Source organism: Helianthus annuus, chromosome 8, assembly GCF_002127325.2.
Source record: "Helianthus annuus cultivar XRQ/B chromosome 8, HanXRQr2.0-SUNRISE, whole genome shotgun sequence".
Lineage (NCBI taxonomy): Eukaryota > Viridiplantae > Streptophyta > Magnoliopsida > Asterales > Asteraceae > Helianthus > Helianthus annuus.
In genome coordinates this window covers 26,294,826-26,321,252 of record NC_035440.2, presented here as the reverse complement: position 1 = coordinate 26,321,252, position 26,427 = coordinate 26,294,826, and the positions used below count along the sequence as shown (strand labels likewise).

At 34.2% G+C, this 26,427-nt stretch overlaps 2 protein-coding genes and 2 non-coding genes across 4 annotated transcripts; 2 read left to right on the top strand and 2 right to left on the bottom strand.

The window, feature by feature from the left end:
* The first annotated feature begins 958 nt into the window (after window positions 1-958).
* On the top strand, window positions 959-2,850 carry LOC110869769. The gene is made up of 3 exons (XM_022118991.1): window positions 959-1,359; window positions 2,322-2,361; window positions 2,785-2,850. The coding sequence occupies exons 1-3, from the start codon at window positions 959-961 to the stop codon at window positions 2,848-2,850; spliced, it is 507 nt and encodes a 168-aa protein (XP_021974683.1).
* A 14,890-nt stretch (window positions 2,851-17,740) lies between these two features.
* Window positions 17,741-24,348, bottom strand: LOC110872463 (protein ENHANCED DISEASE RESISTANCE 2-like). Its single transcript, XM_035976537.1, has 18 exons — window positions 23,997-24,348; window positions 22,267-22,341; window positions 22,108-22,161; window positions 21,945-22,039; window positions 21,718-21,851; window positions 21,494-21,635; window positions 20,705-20,800; window positions 20,568-20,632; window positions 20,415-20,486; window positions 20,192-20,338; window positions 19,819-20,108; window positions 19,547-19,732; window positions 19,363-19,464; window positions 18,858-18,908; window positions 18,628-18,771; window positions 18,427-18,522; window positions 18,088-18,189; window positions 17,741-17,939 (listed from the first exon to the last, which is right to left on the bottom strand). The coding sequence occupies exons 1-18, from the start codon at window positions 24,162-24,164 to the stop codon at window positions 17,835-17,837; spliced, it is 2,124 nt and encodes a 707-aa protein (XP_035832430.1). The 5' UTR covers window positions 24,165-24,348; the 3' UTR covers window positions 17,741-17,834.
* Window positions 24,349-25,364: 1,016 nt separating this feature from the next.
* Window positions 25,365-25,437, bottom strand: TRNAK-UUU. Its single transcript has one exon. It is a non-coding gene; the product is annotated as a tRNA-Lys (tRNA).
* A 100-nt stretch (window positions 25,438-25,537) lies between these two features.
* Window positions 25,538-25,610, top strand: TRNAK-UUU. Its single transcript has one exon. It is a non-coding gene; the product is annotated as a tRNA-Lys (tRNA).
* The last annotated feature ends 817 nt before the right edge of the window (window positions 25,611-26,427 follow it).

Here is a 26,427-nt window from a genome sequence, read left to right as displayed (position 1 = left end):
AGGTTTATCGGGCTATTTAGAATCATTGAACAGGTTGGCAAGGTGGCATATCGCCTTGAATTACCGGAAGAATTGAGCAGAATCCATGGCACGTTTCATGTGTCACAACTCCGAAAGTGCTTAGTTGAAGAAACGGATTATATCCACTACGATGATATCGAGGGGGACAATAGCCTTAACTATGTTGTAAGACCAATTGAGATTTTATATCGAAAGGTAAAAGATTTGCGGAATAAGAGAATGATCAAGTGAAGATCAAGTGGGAGCATAGAAAAGGTTCGGATACTACATGGGAATCTGAAGAGGAGATGTGACGTGTCTACCCAACATTATTTGGTACGTATTTCGGTTTCGAGGACGAAACCCTTTTTAAGGAGGGTGGACTTGTAACACACCGAAAATATAAATCTTTTGTTATAAATATGATGTCAGTAAATAAACAAATCAACTAACTAGGATTAAAAATAAACAAATATAAATCCATCGTGTTTGACAGAGATACCCGATTTACTTCAAACTTCTGGCAAAATTTCCAAGAACATATGAGAACGAAACTTTTTATTAGTACTGCATACCATCCTCAGACGGATGGACAGAGTGAAAGAACGATACAGACACTAGAAGACATGCTGAGGGCATGTATTATCGATTTCGGGGGCAGTTGGGACGTGTATTTACCGTTAGCAGAATTTTCTTACAACAACAGTTATCATGCCAGTATCGGCATGGCCCCGTATGAGATGCTAAATGGAAGAAAATGTAGTACCCCAGTGTGTTGGGGTGAAGTGGGTCCACGTGAACTGGCCCATAAAGACGTAGTTGAAGCCACTAACGAGAAAATTAACGTGGTTCGAGCTCGTTTGAAAGCGGCCCAAGACAGACAAAAGTCTTATGCCAACAAAAGACGGAAACCGATTGAATTTCAGGAGGGCGACATGGTTATGCTAAAAGTTTCCCCATGGAAGGGCGTTATCCGATTCAGAAAAAAGGGAAACTAAGCCCGAGGTTTATCGGGCCATTTAGAATCATTGAACGGGTTGGCAAGGTGGCATATCGCCTTGAATTACCGGAAGAATTGAGCGGAATCCATGGCACGTTTCATGTGTCACAACTCCGAAAGTGCTTAGCTGAAGAAACGGCTTATATCCACTACGATGATATCGGGGTGGACAATAGCCTTAACTATGTTATAAGACCAATTGAGATTTTAGATCGAAAGGTTAAAGATTTGCGGAATAAGAGAATTGATCAAATGAAGATCAAGTGGGACCATAGAAAAGGTTCGGATACTACATGGGAATCTGAAGAGGAGATGCGACGTCTCTACCCAACATTATTTGGTACGTATTGCGGTTTCGAGTACGAAACCCTTTTTAAGGAGGGTGGACTTGTAACACCCCGAAAATATAAATCTTTTATTATAAATATGATGTCAGTAAATAAACAAATGAACTAACTAGGATTAAAAATAACCTAGTTAGATAAAAGTCTTGTAGTGACTTATAAGTGGGTTAAAACACTCAAAATATGAACTAAACGATTGTAGAGGGACCAAAGTTGTTAAAATTGAAACTTAATATATTAAAAACGGGGTGGAATTAGTAGTTAATGGAAAATGAAAAAAAAATGATTAAAACACCCTTGAATCTCATTAAATAGCATAGTTATTGTTAATAATGATGTGTATTCAGTTTTAGCCCTTAATTCAATTAATCAACGCTCAATATCTGTTCTCACTGTTTATATATAAGATAAGGTTTGTATGGGATCTTAACTCTATAAGTTAAAGCAATAAAAAATATATATAACATTTATTTAAAAAATATATAAGATAAGGTTTGTACGGGATCTTAACATAATATATCAATTATTTTAATTAAAAAATGTATAACAATACTATACTCAGATTAAAGAGAATAAAATACTCGTTTTTATGGTGTAATTTAAAAAAAAAACATTAATGTACGTAAAAGTTATGGTCGTTTAAAAAACGTGAGGGTATTTATTTTTTATAAGGAGGATAAATTTAACTATTAGTAAATTATCTATAATTTGGTTAAAAATGAGGGAATTAAAAAGAAATTAACATGAGGAGATTAAAGTGTAATTAGTGTTTGAAAGACTATATTACCCTTATTTTAGGGTTGTATATTATGCATTAAACTAAAAATATTTTCTTAACTTTTAAGTATTTTAAAATGGCCCTCTCTTTTTACATATTATAATACTAGCAGAATGCCCGCACGATACTTGGGGAGTGACATATCGCATTACAATACTCATTTTTTGTAGTTTTCTTATTCATATGATATTTATTGTAGCATCATTGTGAAAGATATACACCAAAGGCGAAGTAATGAGGTAATCCATTTCATTGTGTTGTGCATGGTTCGGTCGGTTCGGTTATTATTTTCAACTGAAGCTGAAACCAAAGTCATTAGTTAGTCTATTTTATTAATCAACCAGTTTTCGGTTATTCACTTCGGTTTGTTCGGTTAATTTGATGGTTTTTTGTTTGATTCATTTAATTTCGGTTAATAGCCAAAACCAGACTTGGGCTAAAACTTTTGATCAGAAATACATGAAATTTAGGTATAAAAAATGAAATGGATGTATGGGTACATGAAATGGAGGTATAAATACAAAAAATGAGAGCATAAATATGAATTACATGAAATTAATGTATAAAAGTTAGAAATATATGAAATATAAATGGTTCGGTTCAGTTAATTTTGCATAAACGAGGGTACAAAAAAAATCGATAACTGCTTTTGGTTAATTCAGGTTTCGGTTAATAAGTTTTTGGTTGATTTCGATTCGGTTAACGATTCAGTTATTACTCATCCTTAGACACTGTTAATCACGTAATATATCAATTTTTTTAATTAAAAAAACTATAGAAATACTATACTCAAAGTAAAGAGAATAAAATACTCGTTTATATGGTGTAATTTAAAAATGTATATTAATATACCAAAAAGTTATTACTGTTTAAAAATTGGGGGGGGGGGGGGGGCAAGTGAGTTAGTTTTTTATAAATGGATAAAGTGTAACTATCAAGTAATTATTTATAATTTTGTTAAAGATGAGAGATTAAAGTGTAATCTAGTTGAGATGATTAAATTGACGATAAGTCACTTGACATTCTTTAGGTATTAAATATCTTGGGATAATTACTAAGTACGTTGGGTTTTAATCACTTGTACACTAAGATATTATCTACTTGTATATTTTAATCCGCACAACAATACTGACCAAAACAACTATCGAAACGTTGACAAAATGAGTAAGTCGTCACAGTGCCTAAATTTCGAATGAAAAAAAATATAAAATGATCTATTACCATCATTCGGGCTATTAATTTAATGTACAAAACAAACATTACTACTCTTTTTTGTTCGTACATACGTTATGTATTCAAACATACATTTGGTCGGTTGGTCAACATATAATGTGTATTCAAAATGTTCTAATTATATATTTGGACGCATGGCATTTAAAAAAAAAAAAAAGCATTATAATATTATAAATAATTACAGATATTTGCTAAAAATACACAGCTCTTAACAATTCCACCACTGAGTGTGGTACCACCATTGCCATTTGGACCGACAATCTTGCTTGGACGAAAACCGAGTGGCAAAAATGTAATATATATTTATACCTAATACCTTAAATAGATAAAAGAGTAAATAAAATAAAATAATCAAATCCCTTGAAGAAGAAAGTATTATAATTTATGAGTTGAGTATCTTTTATGTTCTTTTTATTTATAAAATTATGGTAATATTCATTTGGATAAAAATTTTATAAAGCCAAAGCTTTTTCAGATTTATATAGAGCAAAATATTTTTAATACCAATAAATTACGTGTATGAGATTTAACACACGATATATATTTACAAGATATGAAACATATACTCAAGAAACATTGTTAAATTTTAGAGCGATTATGTGAACATATAACTGTACTTTTTTATACGTGAACATATAACTGTACTTTTTTATACGTACAAAAATAAATAACCAATTTTAAGTAAAGAATCATGCGAGTCGCATAATAATAAGGCTGACAAATCGTGTTTTAATAGGTTTAACAGGTTTCTGACGGCGCACACAACATAAGTTTCAAACATGATTACGACTCGTTTAACTACTTTCTACCTCATGTTTATAAAACAGTTTTATGTTTTATGTACAAAGATAAATAAATGATAGATCCTAACATTGTAATTTTAATTATTTTAAAAATTAAAAAAGTCAAAGGGTGTGTTTTTGAGTTAAACAGGTCTAATCGTGTCTTAACAGGTACCCAATTGCCAACCCTACATAATAAGGGTGTAAGGAGTGGTTAAACACTTGAGAGTGACAAACTAAAAAAATCAACCAATCAGAGTGTGCCACGTCAACCAGTGAAAAATATTTAAACTTTGCTGAAAAGTGTTGGCAATGGTTTAGACACTTGCTGAAGTGGTAAACTTTAAAAAACAAAAAAAAAAACGAAAAAATGTGTGATTGGTTGAGATTGGAATGGACCGCACCCCACACTACCCTATCTCTCTCTCATACCCTCCCTTCACCGCACGGCAAGCCATCACCGATTGTGTATTGAAACCGCATCGGCAAAGGGTCGGCGGCGATGTTTGCCGCGCGGCAACACCCTTTGCCGCACCCACACCGGACACCCTAAGCACTTATACTTTAAATTGGTTCTATTGCTTTTATGAAAATAGAATAAATCATTTATACACTAATCCAATTCCAAAACTTTCTTTCGGGTGTCATGTAAATCCTTGAAATTATCATTTAGTTTAGAAATGTACATCATCAAATGATTGATTTCACCATCAATTATATTAAACTATATAATTAATTATAGTAATGATATCGAATTAAATCTTTGTTTAATAAGAAGATGTATACAAGAGAGGAGTGTGTTGTCGGTGGAACCGGCAATAGTATTGACACCGGCGGAGTGACCGGAGAAAGCAGGAACCGTCGCAAATAATTATAAACCGTCGGCAAAGATAAGTTACGAATCTTAAATGCTAAGTCAACGTCGCCGTCATCGTCGGTATGGTGTCCAACTAACCACACTTTATCGTCGGTGGCCTTACTATGTCTTGTGAGTTGAATTCCCTATGTATATTAGTTTTCAAAGTACATGAAACCATAAGGTTTGGCTACAAAGTCCAATATGCTAATAGCCATAAAAACTTCAAACACAGCATTGTAAAATTATGAAAATAGGGTGGAGATATAATAGGAAGTTTATTTGGCTAGGAAGGCTAGGAAGTGATCTTGACCATCCATTTACTTAATCAAGGGCTAAGATTAAATCAGGGAAATTGAAAGTAAAAAAAGAGGCGCGTGACTTTTTTCAGGGGCAATCTAGTCAATCCAAGCCAATAGTTTCTCTCTCCTCCAATTCCCCCCATTTTTTAAACGTTAATAACTCTTTCATACGACATTATTTTTTTATAAAAATTGCACCAAAAAAACGAGTGTTTTTTTATCTTTAAAACGAGTATACTATTGCTATATTTTGAAAAAAAAAATTTAAAACCCAGTTGCGTAAAACGCAATAGAAAAAACCCCAGTATCGTAAAACGCAATGAAAAAAAAACCCTAAAAAATGACATTTTTTTAAAACGCAATGCACAAAAAACACAAAGAAATGACTTTTTTGTAAAACGCAATGGCCAGAAAACACATAAAAATGTGTTTTACCTAAAACGCAATGCACCAAAAACACAAAAAAATGACTTATTTGTAAAACGCAATGGCCAGAATACTCTTAAAATGTCTGTTTTCTAAAACGCAATGGACTGAAAACACATAAAAAAGTGTTTTACCTAAAACGCAATGCACCAAAAACACAAAGAAATGTCTTATATGTAAAACGCAATGGCCAGAAAACACTTAAAAATGACTCATTCTAAAACGCAATGGACAGAAAACACCTAAAAAATGTGTTTTACCTAAAACACAATGACTAAAAACACTTAAAAATGTGTTTTTTTCTAAAACGCAATAGCTGTCTGTCACTGTGAACTGTCTGTCACTGTGAACTGTCTTATTTCTAAAACGCAATGGACACATAAAACTGTCTGTCACTGTGAACTGTCTGAATTGTCTACGAATTACTGTCTTCGAAATGAGCCAATTTCTGGAAAATTAATTTTTCTGATGCGTTTTTAGTACAGCAATTTAATAGAAAAAGACAGGGGCTGCCGCCCCTGGGACCCCGCTACCGGGGGCTGCCGCCCCCGGACCCCCGCAAAGATCGTAAAACGCAATGACTAAATAAAAAACCCAGATCATGAAAATGAAATTAAAGAATTTCTTACATGGATCGAAGCCGATTTCTTCATCAATTGACGGAATTTGAATGATAGAAACACTTATCAACGCTCGAATCGAACGAATCGAGTGATTATCTCCAAAATCACCGGAAAAAACGAGATTTTTTTATGAAATTAAACTGGGTTTTCTTCAAAAAAAAAGCTGAAGAACACGATGATCGGGTTCTGAATCATTGATTTGTGATGAAAATCGCACTATAATGTAGTGATTATTGAGATATAAAGTGAAGAAATAGTTGAAGATGGTGGATTTTGAAAATGATGGGTTTTTGAATTTACTGGGTTTTGAAAAAGGAAGAAGAAAGAGTTGGATTGACTAAAATACCCTTTCTCTTTATTTTAAAATTTGCCACATGTCATAATCCTATGGCTTCCTATCCTTCCTAGAGAAAATTAACTTCCTATTTGATCTTTACCCTATGAAAATAAAACACAACATGCTAATTAACATAAAACACAATAATGTTTGTCATTCCATAATCAGAGTCTTACCATCTAAAACACAACACAAAACCCACATATATGATGTTTTAGTAATCTTCATTATGTTATTTGTGGGTTTTTGATTTGTTTTATGATAGAAATTATGATGTTTTATAACTTTTACACTTTTTAGAAAATTTAGACTTTATAGCCAACTCCTAGCCTATGATACAAATACTCTTTAATTTTTTATATACAAATTAGATTCAATAAAATTAAGGCAAATTGGAAATAAATAATCCCACCTAACTCACTTTGGCCGATAATAATCCCAAGTCAGTTATTGGCCGATAATAATCCGAACTGATCAATTTTTTTTTTTTTGTAAAATAGTCCGCCGTTAAAATAGCTTAACGGAGTCAATTTTTTTTTCCGAATTACAAACTGATGTTTTAGGGCTTTTGATCAGAACGAGGATACGAGTCGATTGATGTAATACTTACCTCGAAATACTGCCCCAACCCACGAAAACGGTGCTTCAATTCGGGTGTTTAAACTTCCAATTAACAAAAATCAAGCCATTTCGAGCACAATTTCGAGGTAAGTTTTACATCAATCGACTCGTGTTTTCGTTCTGATCAAAAACCCTCAAACATCAGTTTGTAATTCGGAAAAAAACTTAACTCCGTTAATCTATTTTAAAGGCGGAATATTTTACAAAAAAAATTGACCAGTTCGGATTATTATCGACCAATAACTGATTTGGGATTATTATCGGCTAAATTGAGTTAGTTGAGATTATTTATTTCCAATTCGTCAGTGTCATATGACTCACCTTTAATCCACCATCCAAAACCACTGCCCTAAGGGTGTGGTCATGACCCAAACCACTAGCTCCTTATTTATTTTAATTTATCTTTTTCTTAAGAAAAAGGAAATGATTTGTTGAAAAATGGAATGGAGGACCATGGTTGGCATTGTTTAATCCATACAAACCATGGTGGATCAAGAAGGGGTTGGTGTAGCCTTCCATTCATGTTACTAGGTGGCAAATCATGTCTCAACCATGACCCCCACACCTATAGCCTAAGATTTTGAATTAAATAATTATATAACTACGGGGTTTAAATATATTTTTTTTGAACATTAACTTTCATTAAAAAACACAAGGGGAAGACCTCAAAACAAGGACCACACCCCCAAATTACAACATATACAAAGGACTAGAACACCAATTCTCCCAAAGGAGATCATTGAGCTTAGACCTATACTTTAGCCATAAGAACGACATAGATTTAACATTCCCAATCACAACCGAGGCCTTCGGCTCGGCACCCTTAAAAGTCTTGTCGTTCCTTGCCCTCCAAATCATCCAAAAAGTCACTACGGGGTTTAAATATATGGTATTAAATAAATAATAAAAATCTATCTGTTTATAGTTAAATATTATTAATAAAAATAATAAATCCCCTATAGATAAATTAACGTGGTCTTGAATATAAGAATTTAAGTGGTGAATATTATTGATTTATTTTATTATGAAGATATTTAGCTTAAAATGTCCACACCTGATTTACTCTTTATTAATTTATTTTATTATGAAGATATTAAGCTTAAAATGTCCACACTTGATTTACTCTTATTTTTGTCGAGTCCCTGATTGCTGTAACGTGCATAGATATTTAATTAATAATTCAAGTATTTCACTATCAAAACTCGAATACGTGTATCTTAGACTTTACCCAAAATACAATCTACTATAATAATTTTGTTTTAATAAATTAACATTCTTATAAATCTCATCACATGAGCATCACGTCTTGTCCTTCCCTTCGACAAAACGTTATTTATTATTTAAAAAAAAAACATATACACAATCATTAAACTAAGAAAACATATAAACAATCATTATACTAAAAATATGTCGCATTGCTGTCTTACCCTTCAGTTGTCTTGTAATTGCAATTTAGGTTACTCGAATTTTATATGTTTTATGTTTTGATCCATAAGTTTCACTCATTAAATTTCTTATAATTAATCTTTGATAAATCAATAACAGTTTCTCAATTAAATTTCTTATAGTTTAATCTTTGTCTTTGATAAATCAATAACAGTTTCTCAATTCGGGTTCTTAAGTTAAAGTCCCCCTACTTATCAAAATTGAATAAACTTATGATCATAAGTAGTATTTGTGCTTCATGTTTGGAACCTTGGATCATGAATTGAAAATACCTTTACTATTTTAACGTGTTTAGTATCATCAGTCCATTAAAACAGAGTCTTATCAACATTAAGGAGTTAGTATGTATTCGTCTTTTTTCATAATATAGTTCTTTTCAAGAAAAGAATTAGATTGAGGGTTTTTGTAATAGAATTATATAAATCGATTAGCAGTGGGTTGTTTGTAGTGGAAGTATAAAGAAAACGATTCTCTAATAGCATATCATATTTACGACTTATGGATTATATAAAAAATTAAAAAGGTTTAACCTTTCAATTGTTGTTGAACATATAATCCATTACTTTTGCAACACCATTTACGATTTGCTGTATGACAAGATTCTTAGGTGGGTTCAATATGTTAACATAGTTTGTAATATTGTTTTAACTTTTTTTATTATAGCAAATGAATGTTTTTAGCATTAATGATAGCTTCTCATTATATTGTTTTTTTTAAAACTTGCAAGCAAAAGGGTTATACCTGAGTTCGCATCACGTATAATATTTTATAATATAAGCATGAAAAATATACGAGGCTCCAACTCAAAATTGGTTTATTATTTAGTAATGTAGATTTAGGTGTTTATTTATAAAATTAATGTATATTGTTTTTTGTCTTACATTGCTCAGTCGATTAAAAAAATGTATATATTTTTTTATATATGATGCTCAAATTCATAATTGTATTTAATCAGAAAAGTTTACATATAAATGTGGCATAAAAGAAACAACATAATATCAAAAGTAGCAGTGGATCGTTAGTTTTCAGAAACCAAAACTGAAATTAAAATATTAGGGATGAAATGTTAGTGTAAAAAGTGTGAACAATTGATATTTAAAGGGTGGAATTTAAAAGGTTTTAAATTGATATTTTCGGAAAAAGGGGTGTTAAAAATAAAAAGTGAAGGTGGATTTAGGGTGTAAGGGGCACTCCCCTAAGAGGGGAGTCCCCTCTCTTACACATAACCAATCCTCGTGTGCCATGTCAACTCCCATCTTAAACTCCCCTAACACCTTAAATTGATGGCGGCACTCTTCTCTTAAGTGATTTGGTTTTTTATTAAAAAAAAAAAAAAAAAAAACTTTTCATTGGTCCACTCCTCTCTCTCTCCTCCCTCTCTCCTCCCGCTCTCCTCCCTTTCTTCGGTGACTTCCCACCGATTTCACTCCCCCAAACCATTCACCTAAGTGATGGCGGCGGTGTTCCCCTTAGGTGAATGGGGTCACCGAATGGGGTCACCGAAGGTGCCCCTTACACCCTTAGTCATACCTTTTTTTTATTGAGAGAGAGAGAGAGAGAGAGAGAGAGAGAGAGAGAGAGAGAGAGAGAGAGAGAGAGAGAGAGAGAGAGAGAGAGAGAGGGGGGGGGGGACAACACATGATTGGTGGAATTTCGAATACATTCGGGTTGTCCCACAACCCCTTAGACCATGTGTAGTGGTAACACCTTATAATGGCCCCACCATAGGGCATTATCCGACATGTGGCGTCCTAGTCAGCAAGAGAGCATTATAGCAAAAGTGGCGTAGTGGGGCATTATGCCAATAACCCCCATTCAATCATTTCACAATCATTTCACAATTACTTTTTTTAATTTAAAACATAAAAAAACTTCATTAATTTAAAAATAAAATTACATTACTTGAAATAAAAATTAAAAAAAAATCTGAAAATAAAAAAAAACTGAAAAAAAAACTGAAAAACAGAAAAAAACAGAAAAATAAAAAAACAGAAAATAAAAAAAAACAGAAAAAATAAACTAAAAAAAATAACATGATCTAGAGTCCATATTTTTCTCTAATTTTTTGGCGACGCATTTGCGCAAGGATCAACGCATCGCCTTGTAGGTGGTCGATAGGTTTAGACAAAAACTCAATGTCCTTTTCCATTTGCCGCGCATCTTGCATCTCGTTAAATTTTTTGGTTTCGGCCACTCGTTCCTTCATGATCTCATAACGTTGGTGGCCGAGGTCGCGAATGTCTTGGAGACGACGGTTCATCTCCTCGAAATCTTCCTTCAACTCGAGATCGGAAGACGACTCGACCGTTTTTTCCCGGTTCCCTTTCTTCTACCGGTGGGTCGGACCAACTCTTCTTGAATTCCCTCGTCAACGTCCACCGCCTCATTTAAATCAACATTGCGGGCATCCGATGTCGGAGTTGACGGGTCAACGGAGGATGATGTTTTTGACCTTTTCGCCCGACGTCTACTACTAGATGTCATTGGATTAACTACCGCCCACTTTGGACTTTTTCGTAGTAGCTCCCAACACTTATAGTACGTGAAAAGGGCATTTTGTCCTCTCGTACTCCTCCAAACTCTTCGTTAAAACCCCCACGTCACCTTCACCGCTCGGCCGATTATCGTAGTTACGTTGGAAGACTTCTTGGAACGCATGACACTTGTTGTTGATGTCGGTCCATTTGCTAGAAATGGAATCTTTGTCCCGATGTTCGCCTTGACCCCACGTGCTAAAGAAGAGTGCACGAACCCTATCCCAAAAAACCGGGCCCGTTTGAAAGTTTGCTACTCAAGTAAGCCGCGTAAGTTAAAAAGCTCGGGTCCATGTCTTGAAGGTTGTACGGGGTTTGCGGTTGGGTTGTGTTCGGGTTCGTGGGTCTTGCGGGGACACCAAAAGGGGGGCGGTATGGATGCATGATTGTATAAAAATTAGAAGAAAGTGGGAGAGAAAGTGGGTTTTTTTATAAAAAAAGGTGTGAATGTGGGGTATATATTTATAGTGGGAATATTTTAAATTAGAAAAAAAATAAACAATGTTACCGTTGTCAAACGGTCAAGTGGGCCCCCTCTCTTTTTTAAGCGTTATAATCAAAACGCCGGAGGAATTTTTTTTCAAAAATCACGCCCCAAAACGCCCCGTGTAATGGGGTTTTGGGCGTTATAAGGCGTTATTTTGCAATTTAAAAAAAAAAACGCCCCACTACGGGCGGTCTTACAATGTAAATTAGTATAGGGGTAGATAACACAAGGGGGTTGGGCTATATAGAAAACCCTATATATATAAAAAACCCTAGAAAACCCAAGCTCCCGACATTTTTTTTTGAAAAAAATAACACATGTAATATACATGTTTTTAAGACTTTTGGGCCAAAAAAATCAAAAAAGCGCCGAAGGGATAATTTAAAAAAAAAAAGTTTCAGCAAATTTCAGCAAATTTATGTCTTTTTTGCCTAACACATGTTAGGCACTGAAATTTGTTTATTTTTTTAAAAAAAATCCCTTCGGCGCTTTTTTGTTTTTTTTTGGCCCAAAACACTCTAAAACATGTATATTACATGTGTAATTTTTTTTCAAAAAAAAAAATGTCGGGAGGTTGGGTAAAAATGGGTTCCCATTTGGGTTTCCAGAGTTTTCTAAGAATTTTAGGGTTTTTTGTCTAGCATTACCCTAACACAAGGTCCATATGACAAGTCTAAATATTAATTTTAGTCGTAACTATTGAATTTAATTTTAGTCATATAACTATTGAAAAATTACGTGTATGGCTTTATCTATTTATGCAATCCAGTGGGATGAATGGACGTGATAGGTTATAATTTATAGAGTTAAATGTCTGGTTGGTTTATGTGGTTTGCAATTTTTATAGAGTTAGTTGCTAGATTTCAATAATTACATAGGTAATCCCACTTGTTGTAATTTTTACACTCAGGTGATCCTTATCACTAATCTCTATTAATTTTTCTAGTTAAATCTTGTTAAATAACCAAAGTGCCCTTACTTATTAAAGAAACAGAAATAAAAAAAATATTTAATTAAAACCATATATCTTTGTGGGTCCCACCTCATCCCACTTCTTCCTTTACCCCAAACCACCACCATCACTGAACACCCACCATTGAATACCTCACCACCACCGCTGCTTGGAAAAACAAACTCACTGCCACACCAGCCGCCACCACTGCAACCCTCACCACCACCAAACTGTATCGTAAAACATGAATCTCTGGTAACCCCTATTCATTGTCGCAATCACAAACACCCCTCACTCCAGTGGTGTGTCACCGGTGGATGCTACCATCCCTTCAACTCTCTTTCTCTCTTTCTCAATCTCTCTAATATCCACACACATTGGTTTTGACGAGGATGGTTGGAGGTGGTGGTTGGTGGTTGAAGAAGAAGAAGAAGGAGAAGTAAGGGTTGTGGTGGGTGGTTGTTAACAGAAAAGGGTGGAGTGGGAAAGAAGAGGGGTGGCTTTTAACCTCAGGAAATATTTAACATAAGTTAGTGATATGGATCACTCAGTTGCAAAAATTGCAGCTACTAACATCACCTATGTATTTATTGAAGTCTCAGGGACTAACCAGACATTTAACTCTAAGTTATAAGTTATCTATCACAAAAACAACTGTAGCCGCTACAATTTTTTTTTACTTTCTGAAGTTTCAAATTTACCTTACATCATAAATAATATTCGTCCTTACCCAATAGTTTATTTTTCTTTTATAACTTTGGTTCGTTAGTTTTTTTAGTAAAACTAAACAAGCAATATTTTTTTGAAAACGACGCAACACCACGTCGCCAGCACCATTTTTTTATTCGTTAGTTTGGGTCGCTACACCACGTCCTGTCGTCATAGGTACCAATTACCACGCCACTATTTTTCTTCTATTTGCCACATTTTATTTCGTTTTTAGTTGTTTTACATATTTGTATTGCAATTTTATACTGGTCTTTGCCGTTTGGTTCGTACGAAGATTTCCCGCCGCAATGCGTGGTGGGAAATCCTAGTTAATCTTAAATTTGTGTAAAAACTCAATTCACCCCTTTATATAAAAATAAAAAAATAGATTAGAGAGGGTCAAGTTATTCTACAAAGGCTTCTAATTGTAAGAAGTGTAAGAAGGATTTATAGAGTGACAAGTGTCCAATGACCTAAAACTAAACCCACTACATCACCACCAAAAACCTAAACACCCATCCCCACCCCACCCCACCATCACCCAAAAACCTAACCCCCCCCCACCCCCACCTAAAAACCTACACCCCCACCCCCCCTCCCCTCCGGCAAAAAAAACAAAAAAAAAAAAAAACTATACCTCACCAAAAAACCCCGAAAAAACCTAAACCCCACCCCACCCCCCAAAAACCTAAAAAAAAAACTAAAAAAAACTAAACACCCACCCCCACCCAAAAACCTAAACCCCCACCCCCTCGGCAAAAAAAAAAAAAAAAAAAAAAAAAAAAAAAAAAAAAAAAAATTAAACAAAAAAAAAACTATACCTCACCAAAAAACCTAACCCCCCACCCCCAAAAAGCTAAAAAAAAAACTAAAAAAAACTAAACACCCACCCCCACCTAAAAACCTAAACCCCCACCCCCACCCCCTCGGCAAAAAAAAAAAAAAAAAAAAAAAAAAATTAGGGTGTGTGTGTGTGTGGGGGGGGGGGGGGGTTAGGTTTTTGGTGGTGGTGGATGTTTAAGGGTTTTTTTTTTTTTTTTTGTAGTAGGGTTTTTTTGTGTAGTGGTTTAGTTTTAGGTTATTAGACACTTGTCACTCTATAAATCCTTCTTACACTTCTTACAATTAGAATCCTTTGTATTTGATCCTAATCCTAGAGAATATAAATGCCAAATACAACAACACACTACCGCTATGAATTGATAGATTATAAAGTTTAACCTGACCCCTACCAGATGAGCTATTCCCTCCAACTTAGAAATCAGAATTCCCTTGGTGTCTAGAATATATATATACTAAAATTAAAACTTCAACAGAAACCTTAAGCTATATATTAACTCTTTTAATTAAGATTAAAATGACCTCACAACAACAATTTGGAAAAAAAATCATTTAAATTCTCCATCTCTTTAAGTTTTAAAAGATCTTTGAACGAGAAGTGTTAGCTCATGAATTCAATTATACTCCTTGTTGGTATTAACTTGAAAAATATATCATCTTTAGCCAAAACTTAAGTCATTGGAGAAACAATGGTTTTGTGTGGTGTTTAGTAAAATAGCTGGTGTAAGGGTGAAATGAGTGGTTAAACACTTGAAAGTGGCAACATTTAAAATCAACCAATCAGAGGGTGTCATGTCATTCCATCTAAAAAGTTTAAACTATGCTGAAAAGTGTTGGCAATGGTTAAACACTTGAATTGATAAACTTTTGTTTTTCATTTAAAAAAAAATTATGTGTTAAATGGGTCTCTTCCCGCGCGGCAAACCCACACTGCTCGGTTTCCTTACCGATCGGCAAAATGGGTCGGCGGCGGTGTTACCGCTCGGCAAACCCATTTGCCGATCAGGTTTGTCGCCCACACCGTATGCCCTAATTGAGTAGAATTTTGCCTATCGAGCCAGGGGTCCCACTGGAAGCAGCCTCTCTATTCCTATGGGGTAGAGGTAAGGTTGTCCACATCTTATCCTCTTTAGACCCTACCGTAGCTTTGCTATTGGTGATATTTACTGAGTATGATGATGATGATGTTAAATACTTAAATAGTACAAATATATTACAAAATTGATCTGGGTATTAAATAATTGTCAACAAATCGGCGACCAACGATGGTGACCGCGCTTCTAAGTCACAAAAATCTTGGCAACCGAAGACTGTGACCCAAGATGAGGACATGAAATGGTGATAGTGGAAGAGGGTGACCGTATTAGGAAGGGTTTGAGGTTGTGTAATTAATATCACCTTTTAAATTAAAATCATGGTTAAAATAGTATTTTTGACAAATTTGTCATGAGAAACAAATGTGTTCTCAACAAAAGAAAGATAGTGCTACAATTGCGCAAACGATTGAGATTGTATGCATAATTTCTAAAAAAATGTGTGATCAACAAAAGAAAAGTAGTGCTACAATTGTACAAACAATTGAATTGAGATTGTAATATTGTATGCATAATTTCTAAAAAGTTGAGATAAAAATGAAATTTCTACTTATCAAATGGACTGTCATGTAATATATATATATATATATTTTTTTTTTAATTTTAGGAGAATTGGCGTGTAATAATCTTATCTAGATTTTATTGGCCATTAATAATCTCACTTCAGAATATTCCCCCCATCAGTCTCATCTTTCACCTATTTTTCCTACAATGGTCCCCCATTAAAAAAACTTAACGAAGTTAAGCTTTTTTCCAAATTACAAACAGATTTTTTATGGCTTTTGATCAGAACGATGATACGAGTCCATTGATGTAAAACTTACTTGGAGCACCATTTCGAGGCAAGTTTTACATTAATGGACCCGCATCGTCGTTCTAATCAAAAGCCCTAAAAAATCTGTTTGTAATTTGAAAAAAAAAAGCTTAACTCTGTTAAGTTTTTTTAACGGGGGACCATTATAGGAAAAATAGATGAAAGGTGGGACTGGTGGGAGGAATATTCTGAGGTAAAATTATTAATGGCCAATAAAGTTTAGGTGAGATTATTACAGACCAATTTCCTTTTATTTTACGTAAAAGATTCAAGTAAATTAGATTTTTTTGTTGATATATAATAATATTATAGTTACTTATTTATTAGTTATTAGTTTTCTGACGCACTATTTAAATGATTGTTAATGAAATATTATAAATTGGTTGTGAAGTTGAGATTATATTATAAATTTATTAGTTTAAAGATGATATAAAGTCACCGTTATAAGCGGCGCATTTAGAGCAATAAACTACATTCATGGCCCTCATGGGAGGTAGGTTTCTTGTGATTAAAAATGAAGAAAATGACGTGGATGTTGCATTTCTATTCTACACTACAGTAACTCATTTTTTCTATATCTAGTTTGACAAATTTCCCAAAATATCTAAATAGAATTATTATTATAATAGGCCCAATATACGGATCCAAAATTTTCAAACATGGGCTCTGTTTCATGTAAAATGGGCCAAACAGGGGATATTAAGATATAGACTAATGGGCCCACACAGCTCACTTATTAGTCCGTGGTAGAGGTGCACAAAAACCTAAACCCGGACCCGAAAAAAAACCGGACCAGGATATTAAAAAACCCGGGTATTTTAAACTCAACCCGTAGGGTTGGGTCGAATATGGTATTTCAGCTAAGTACCCGAACCTGGGTTTTTTGTATACCCGGGTTTAATAATACTTGTACCCGGCGTTTAGGTATACCCATACCCAGGTTTTAAGAATACCCGCACCGGGTTTTACGAATACCCTATACTGGAGTTTAGAAATGTATGCACTTTGATTATTTTAGTTCCTATCAACATGTAATCTTGTTAGATTAAAGTTTTATATTATTAAAGTTCATGTTTATAAACCCAAAAATGAAGTTGGAAACAAAAAAACTAAAAAGTTCATGTTTATACCCATACGGGTATTTTTAATACCCGCCTGAGTTTTTTTCATACCCGAACCCGAAAATAGGGTATTTTAATACCCGGGTATTGAAAACCCGACCCGAATCCGGGTACATAGGGTATGGATTTCCTGGTTAATATCCGGACCTGAACCCGACCCGGGTATTGGCAATACCTGAAAATTCAAAATCCGGTCATACCCGTACCCGGGTATTTACCCAAACCCGGGTATTAAAAAACCCGGTTTTGTGCACCTATAGTCCGTGGATTAACCTGAGTTGGGATTAAACCTGATAGGCGAAGTCCAATGACAAAGTTTTATGCTTTCGGAGTAAAACCAATTTTTACAAGACTTGTTTATACGAAAAACGGGTTGCATAGCGGTATAGGTCAAAAGTAACAAGATTACCTAACAAAATACATTTTGGTATAGTATTTTCGTCGAGTTTACATGATATATACATTGTTTATGCCTTCGTTTGCTCAAGACAAAAAAAATTCATGTACATGTAAGTCAACTTGTTGTCGTGTTTGACCTAACTGTTATTAAGAGAATCGACGGAGATAGACTTGGCAATATCCATATGAGTCAACCGACATGTACCGAGAAGGGATTCTGGTAGCTCGTCTTGCGAGTTAGCCTGAAAAAAACACAATGATTAATTGTCATGCTTTGCAAGTTGTACTCTACGCACAAATGGTTGTGAGGGCGTTAAAGGTTTCCGTATTCGAAAGGTACAAGTACTCAATGCACAATGAGACGGTATTATACAAGAACATAAAGCTTACTTGTATTAAGAAGGCCATTTCTACAATCAAACTGTTTAAGTAACCAAGTACAAGATTAACCACACCTCGTGCCACGGTGGATGAACCCACATCAATATCAAGCTACAAAAATTTATCCAAAAAGTCAAAAGTCAAAAGTCAAACCTGGTACTTTCCAAATTCAAATTTGAGCCTGATTCCTTAACAATTTTTGAAATCAAATCTTTCATTCTATACTAAAAGCTTCTATAGATCAAACCATCTTACAAAAATTTGTAGAACAACAATATAACTTCATTTTAGTTTGATGTTAAATTTATTTGTTTGACCAATAAAGTCAAAGTCAATAGATGTAACTACCTCCAAGTAATTCTTCCCTCGACAATAATTCACTTCGAGTGCTTGACCAACCAAACACGCTTTCTTCCCAACACTTTGCTTTACCAACCATGATCCCTAACCAACGAAACCACCATCAACGCTAAAGTTAAATTCATCGGGTCAATAAGTCAACAACTAAACATATGCAATCTTTCCCTTTATGTGACATTTACAACAAACCTTAGATATGTATGGTATGAGCTTAAATCTTGAGTTTCTAAAAGTATCATCACCGTTCACAAACCGTTCTAGTAAAAGAGATTCTTCCAAAGGAGTTCTTGTCATGTAATATAGAACAAGATTATAAGCGGAAGTACCCGGGACCTAAGTTATATCACCAACCATCGATAATTTAATTTAAAACCGCGAATGGTCAAATCATTGACTTAATAAAGACCAACAAGTCAAACCTGTATGTTGATCACAAAGAAAAATTCAGGTCCACCTTTGGCTGCATATTTCTGCAAAAACACCCGTTATGCATTGTTAATTAAACCATTATATAGGTAGAGGATCCTGTACATTAATCCAGAAGTGTGAGAAGTGTATTTTATAACACTATATAACACCATATAAACATCGTATAACAATATGTAACACCATATAACACCATGTAACACTATCTAACACTATATAACAAATATAACACTATAGTTTGTCTGATAGCATGTCTATGATAGATGTATAGTGTTATATATTGTTATATATTGTCATATAGTGTTAAATAGTGTTATATGGTGTTATATGGTGTTACATAGTGTTATACGGTGTTTATATGGTGTTATATAGTGTTATATATAGTGTTATAATACACTTCTCGCACTTTTAGATTAATATACAGTATCCCTATCCACATTATATATATGTTTGTTTTCGGGTATAATGAACGTATGAAACACATAATTTTTATTATACCTGAACAATGCCACCTGGACGGCTTGCAAGATCATCTTCACGTTTATCAGACTGTAACCAGTCGGCACCAACCATTTCCATCATCGTGCCTTTCGCCTTATTCTGTAAAAATGACACTTTCGTTTATCATAATCACACGACAAATATTCGTCAGTATAAACATATATACGAAAGAAAATATAACCTTTTCGTTGTCTTTGAGATAATTCCGTCCACGAACCAGAAACAAAGAAGGATCAGAAGCTGCCCACGTGCAAGGCGTGTTAAACGTAGAATCCTTTTGTAATGTTGATCCGTAACAACGTGTCGCGTTGGAGTCCAAAAGACCATGCAGTTTTTTCACAAAGTTGGCAGCTGTTGATAGATTAGGCTGCAAACAAAAACAAAATTTAGAAAAATAAAAAAAATATATATATGCATACATAAGTTCTTTAGAAAATAATGAAGGAATCCCACATGAAGTTGTGGTTCTTCTTGAGGGTTCGTATCTCGTTTGTCTTCCAAAGGTTCCGGAACATCATAGAATTCATCAGACGCGTCGTTCAATCCGATAAGACTTGATGAACAAGAAACAGGTGCATCATTTATCATAGAATTCGCGTCTTCCTTTTTGTCATCTTGTTGTTCCATCAAGCCGCCTTCGTGTTTGGTCTGTTCTTCGCTTGCTTGAATCGATTCAACTTCTCCTGTTAAGAACTCTACAGGAAACTGGTCTCCCCCTTTTGCCCTGAACAACTCTTTCAGTGCTGAGCAACACATATGAAAGACATGTTAACAAACAAACAATTAAATAATTAGATTATCAGTTAGATTTTAATAAATTTAATACCTGAAACTCGACACAGCATGCGTATAGTCATGGATCGCGAAGATGTTTTTGGCAAATACGATCTCCATAATTTCCAGTCGATCGAAAGCATTTGTTTGACCACACATTCCTTTCCTTGATTCAAAGGACTCACCACAAATCCACCACCTGAAAAACATAATTATAAAAGTTGTTACGATAAATTAGTTTCGATGAATTCAAGATAATTTAAAGCATACATTACTTTGAAGCCAAGCTCGAACGTATCCTTGTTGCGGTGGACACTTGTTATGGATCACAGAATGGCAGAGAATTACTGTCGAAATATTTTATAAAAAAAGTAAGATTTTTATAAAAATATAAATGTGAAAAACGCGTAAGTAAGATTAACATTTACCATAAGTTCCGTCATCTTCCCTTCTCCAGTATCGTCTCAAAAGTAAATCTCGTCGGCTCATTCCCCTAAAAACAATGAGTCAGTAACTAAAGTACGTATGCGCTATGCGTTATATGTATATATATATAAACATATACCATGGTAGCCAGTCGCGGCATAGCTGAATGTGTATGATGTCTGTATGACCATCAAGGTGCTCGACCACGCTGCCATTATAGAAACAGAAGTCCCATCTGCAATTTCACTGTCTGTTAATTAGTTAAATGTCTAAAACTAGTGGGCTCCACAGCGGGGCGATAGGATTTTTAACAACTTTAAAAGGAAACGTAGACACAGTGGTAAAAATAATGTTAATGGTGGGAATCCAATCGATATTGGTTCTGTTCATTACGGTATGATATAGTATCGACACTCGATATAGCAATCGAAATAGAAAACTTAAAAAATAAATTCGCCATAAGTCCAAAAAGGATGTTGACACATGTTTTACCTCGATTGAATACCATAGTAAACGAATACCAATAATGATTCTAATAGCACCAATTCCGGTACTCATGTTTTTCGATGGGTACCGGCTCGATTTGTTTAAAAAAAAGCTATATCGCGTATTTAGTTTTTGTAAAAAAAAACTGACGAATGAAAGTTATAAGAGAAAATAAAACTATTGGGCTAAATGTGTATATTAATTATAGTGCAAGGGTGGATTTAAACTTGAAAAAGTGAAAAAAAAAAGAAGAAATAAAAGTTAAAACATGTACCTTTGAACAAATGCACCAATCAAAATTGTTTACTATTAACAAAACTTGCTAATTGTTATATAATAAAAAATAAAAAATAAATAAATAAATAAATAAATAAATAAATAAATAAATAAATACCCTTCAAATTAAACCAACACAACAAATAAAGTTTCTTGTGAATCTTACTCGGATCTGGAGAGACCAAGCGACATGACGGTTCTGAAAACAGCTTCGCAAGCTCCCTCAATTACGCCAACTGCCATTATAGCAGGAAAATCATTTGAAGTCTGTGAATTGTTATCTTTCGCTTCTTTAAATAGGCGCAGCCCTGGAAAAAAAAACCTTGTCATTAAATTAAAAAAAATAAAAATTTCTTTTACCATTTTCAGAAATTTGTTAAAATTTTATACCATTTTTACAACCGAATATTTTCCATTGTGAAGGCGCAATGACATCGGATGTCATGGCGTCGACATGCATGGTTGCAGATGAGGTCCAATCCACAGAACGTTTACGAGTTGCAGCATTCTTGGGGTCATTTAATCTGCCGAACAAATTATTTTAATTCGATAAAGGTTGAAGGTTAATATTATGAATTTATATTACATTTATTATGGACCTTGGGTGGATATATGGCTCCCATCTTCGCTTTGAGTTTGATCCTTGCTGCATTGCAACACCCTGTAACGAACGTATCCAACTTGCAGCTTCTTCTGGATTACTTGCTCCTAACTGTGAAATAAATAAGTTAAGATGTAATCGTAACAACTAGATAATTCGTTACAAAATTATCGGCGTACCTTAAGAAAATCATTGTGATTTGAAGTATTGTAAAGGGTGAAAATGAAGAACACCTGTTTATTATTACAAACAAATAACACAAAAGTAAATTTCAAATACAATTATTATCATAAAATATTAAAAATAAAAAAAAAATTGGTGGAGGAACAGGAACATACTTTTCTACTGAAGCTCTCTCTTCCATTGTCTGTGACTCGTATGCAAGAATCTATCGTCGCGCTTCTTAGTGGATTCTGAAAATAAAAATTCGAGTTTTATCAATTAAGTACAGGCTTGTAAACGAATGGAATGTTCAATGAACCGTTGGTGAACTATTCGACTTTATTTAATAAATGAACAAACATAAACAGAATTTTGTGTTTATTTAGTTAAATGAACGAACATGAACACATGTGTCGTACATTAATCTATGTTCGTGAACATTTATTAATTTAAATCCTTTTATGTTTGTTAGTTAGTTTGTTTGTTTGTTTACGTTCTTTCGTTTATGTTTGTTAGTTTACATTTGTTTAAGTTCGTTTATATCCATTTAAAATTTTATAGCCTATTACACTTCGGTCAAGTTTTATAAATTTAAGAGTTAACTGTCATTTTCGTCACTGTGGTTTGTTCGCTTTTGCCATTTCAGGCCAATTTTCAAAAATGCACCAGTTCCTCCACGACATACTGGAAACGTGTCACTAGGGCTGTAAACGAACCGAACGAACACGAACGAGGCCTTGTTCATGTTCGTTCGTTAAGGAAATAAATGTGTGCACGAACGGTTCATGAACACTTACCGAACGAGATTTTATGTTCGTGTTCGTTCATTAAGGAAATGAGCGTGTTCACGAACGGTTCACGAACACAAGCGAACACAAATAAATTTGGCGAACGCGATGAAGGATAAAGGTGGATGGCCCAGAGAGTAGCACTAGAACTTGAATCCCTTATTGTGGAACGAAGGTGGATCATATTCGTCGATGTAAATAATGAGAAAAGAAAGAGAAATAGTGCATAAACAAGGTGAAAGATAGTTTCCCAGTTTAACTGTTAGGGTAATGATATAAATAAAAGTTTAATAATATAAAAAGTATAGATAAAATATATGAAAGTATAAAAATCTTTAATTAAAACATGAACATATGAACATAAACGAACGCAAATGAACGAATGTTCACGAACACCTTACCGAACGTTCACGAACACAATTGAACGAACGAGACCTTTGTTCATGTTCGTTCATTTAACTAATCGAACAGAATTTCTTGTTCATGTTCGTTCGTTTATTAAACGAACGAACATAAACGAACTTCCCGCCGAACGGTTCATGAACTGTTCGCTGAACGTTCGGTTCGTTTACAGCCCTACGTGTCACTTCAGTCCAAAAATGAAAACCCAGTTAAGTCAGACATGTTAAATGAAGGGTATTATTGTCAATTCATAAAATAAGGTGAAAATAAAAGATATATGAATTGACAATAATACCCTTCATTTTAACTGGGTTTTCATTTTTTGACTGATGTGGCACGTTTCCAGTATGTCAGGGAGGAAACTGGTGCATTTTTTAAAATTGGCCTGAAATGGCAAAAGTGAACAAATCACAGGGACGAAAATGACAGGTAACTCTAAATTTAAATATCACCCATTACAATTTAGTTTTATATATAAATAACAAATTTATGTCCCTTCATCTATGCCAACTTATGTTCGTTTACACACGTTTATTTTCTTAACGAATGAACACAAATGAGAAAACCAGTTCATGTTTGATCGTTTGTTCAATCAAAGTCACACAAACAAATAAACATGAACATGCCCGGTTGGTTTACAAGCCGAATTCAATATCAACAAATCAACGTTGTAATCAAAAAGCTGAAAATGTGTTAGATGAAGGATGCACCTCTGCATCCGCTTCTGAAGCCGGTTTAGATTTAAAGCTCTTGAGGCAATTTTCTTCAAGAATGAAATACCTTTTGCGAGAATATTGTAATCCAAAGCGGTTGGATCGAATGAGATAAAGCCATCCCTCCATCCGTGGATCAGATTTCGGCGAATCCATTTGTCTAGTCTCCATTATGTTTTCGTTAACCGTTAGATTTTGAATCTTTAAAGGGTACCAAGAAGGTTGTATCTCTTAAAAAATATTATTAGAGTTTGCATGGGTATAAATCTAATGATGATGATCCTCTGATTCCACAAAAGGGAACCAGAGAATTAGAAAGAGAGATTGAGGATCAAACCAAGATAGGTTTTTGTTTGATTTTCTGGTGAATTGGAAAAACCTGTTTTTTGATTCTGTTTCCCACTTGATGAAATAACAAACTATTTGATGAAATACAATATTTCTATTTCTATATTTTCGGCTTAATTTATTTCTTAAAAATGTAGGGTGTTATTGTTTTAGCAACAAATATGAAAATAAAATAATTGAATAAAAGCAACATGAAAGTTGAAACATTGGGACACAAATAAAATATATGTTTTTTGTTTTCAACCCGATAAGCTAGTTATGACATGACTCGTTTATTGCTTGCCAACCTGTTTTGACTATACGTTTTAGAGAAATGAGTTGAATGAATGGTTTTTAGACTATATGATTTTAAGTGTGTTCGGTTAGGATTAATATCCTTCACACATTTAACCTTCAACCTGACATGAATGCGTGTTGTAAGTAATAGAAAGAATATTCTTGGGTGTGAATGTGAGATAGTGTGAGCTATTTAGGAGAGGTGAGGAGAGAAGACTTTTAAGGGTTGTCCTCTCTATAGGAGACGATGGTACTAAATCGATGTGTAATAGGACGTATACTGAAAATACAATGTGTAATGGCAAAAAAAATTACCATAAACAATGTGTAATGGCAATAGGATGTATACTGAAAATACAATGTGTAAGACCATGTGTAGTGGGGCGTTTTCTTTAAAAAAATTCAAAAAAAACGCCCTATAACGCCCATAGCACCATTACACTAGGCGTTATTTTTTAAAAAAATTTCAAAAAATTGGTTCTGGCGTTATGAGGAAAACGCTGTGGGCACTTTGACTATCCAATGTTTGCAGGTTCCAAGTTTGACTATTGGCAGGTTGCTTTTTCCTTTTTTTTTTTTTTAATAATTCAAAGGGGCATTATGGGGCATTATACTCACTACACCACTTTTGCTATAATGCCCCCTTGCTGACTAGGACGCCACATGGCGCAAAACGCCCCATGGTGGGGGCATTATAACCCACTACCACTACACATGGTCTAATGGCAAAAAAATTACCATAAAAATCGCCATCCGTGGGAGTCGAACCCACGACCACGTGGTTAAAAGCCACGCGCTCTACCAACTGAGCTAGAACGGCTAGTTGTTCCTATTGTTATGATACGAATTTATATTTATTTATTTCTTAATTATGGTGATAAAAAAAATATAAGCTCGTATGATAACATTAACAACAAGTAGCCGTTCTAGCTCAGTTGGTAGAGCGCGTGGCTTTTAACCACGTGGTCGTGGGTTCGAGTCCCACGGATGGCGATTTTGTTTTTATCCAACTTTGGTTAATTTTTTGCGTTCAGGTGAGGAGGTTTCATAGAAAGCATTTTGGAGAGAAAATTATCAAGTTTGAATGAAAACAAATTGATATCTTGGTGACAAGTACGCCCTTTTGATTCAAAGTTGATTGTCAAGATGTATGTATACCATGCAACATTTTTTAAGTCGACTTTAGTGTTCATTTGTCTGTAAATTTCTCTATGCGTGTTTTGTTTTGATGAAACATAGCACCTTGTTATAGCTGAGCCGATGATTGAATAAAAGATCTCTTTGTCCTTCAAAAAGAAACATGTTGAAATGCTATTAAAACTAGGATTACCCTGCAACTTTCTTTATTATTGAAAAAGTTGGAAGATTGTCATGTGTACACGCTTCATGGGATGTGCATGCTTTGCTTTTACCAACATCCAAGGAGGATGCCCCTTCAAGGATGGACCAGGGAAAATGGAGGATGAGCCTATATATATATATATATATATATATATATATATATATATATATATATATATATATACATACATATATGTTTGTGTATTGTATGTATATGTGTGTGTGAGAAGCAATGTTTTAAAAACCGGTAAATACCGGCCGGTTATACCGGTGTTACTGTTTCCAAATGTAAATCCGGTACGAAACACCCCGGTAAATAAGTGGAACGGCATAAGATTTGTACCGGCGATAAAATTTGGTATACCGGTTTGAAACGTAATACCGGTACCGGCCCAGGGTTATTTTAGTTTGGGTTGTTACTTATTTTTATTATATATGTTACTTATTTTACGTCATATTATGATTATTT

What these genes read in the sequence shown, in the direction of transcription:
- LOC110872463 (XM_035976537.1), bottom strand. Translation starts at nt 24,164, where the DNA reads ATGGAGACTAGACAAATGGATTCGCCGAAATCTGATCCACGGATGGAG. An exon ending in GTCCAGGTGGCATTGTTCAG is followed by an intron (nt 18,909 to 19,362) that starts GTATAATAAAAA and finishes GTGTTTTTGCAG; the next exon opens with AAATATGCAGCCAAAGGTGG. An exon ending in TCATACCATACATATCTAAG is followed by an intron (nt 18,523 to 18,627) that starts GTTTGTTGTAAA and finishes TTCGTTGGTTAG; the next exon opens with GGATCATGGTTGGTAAAGCA.
- LOC110869769 (XM_022118991.1), top strand. Translation starts at nt 959, where the DNA reads ATGGAAGGGCGTTATCCGATTCAGAAAAAAGGGAAACTAAGCCCGAGG. An exon ending in GGTACGTATTGCGGTTTCGA is followed by an intron (nt 1,360 to 2,321) that starts GTACGAAACCCT and finishes TATTTATTGTAG; the next exon opens with CATCATTGTGAAAGATATAC. An exon ending in ACCAAAGGCGAAGTAATGAG is followed by an intron (nt 2,362 to 2,784) that starts GTAATCCATTTC and finishes TGGTTAATTCAG; the next exon opens with GTTTCGGTTAATAAGTTTTT.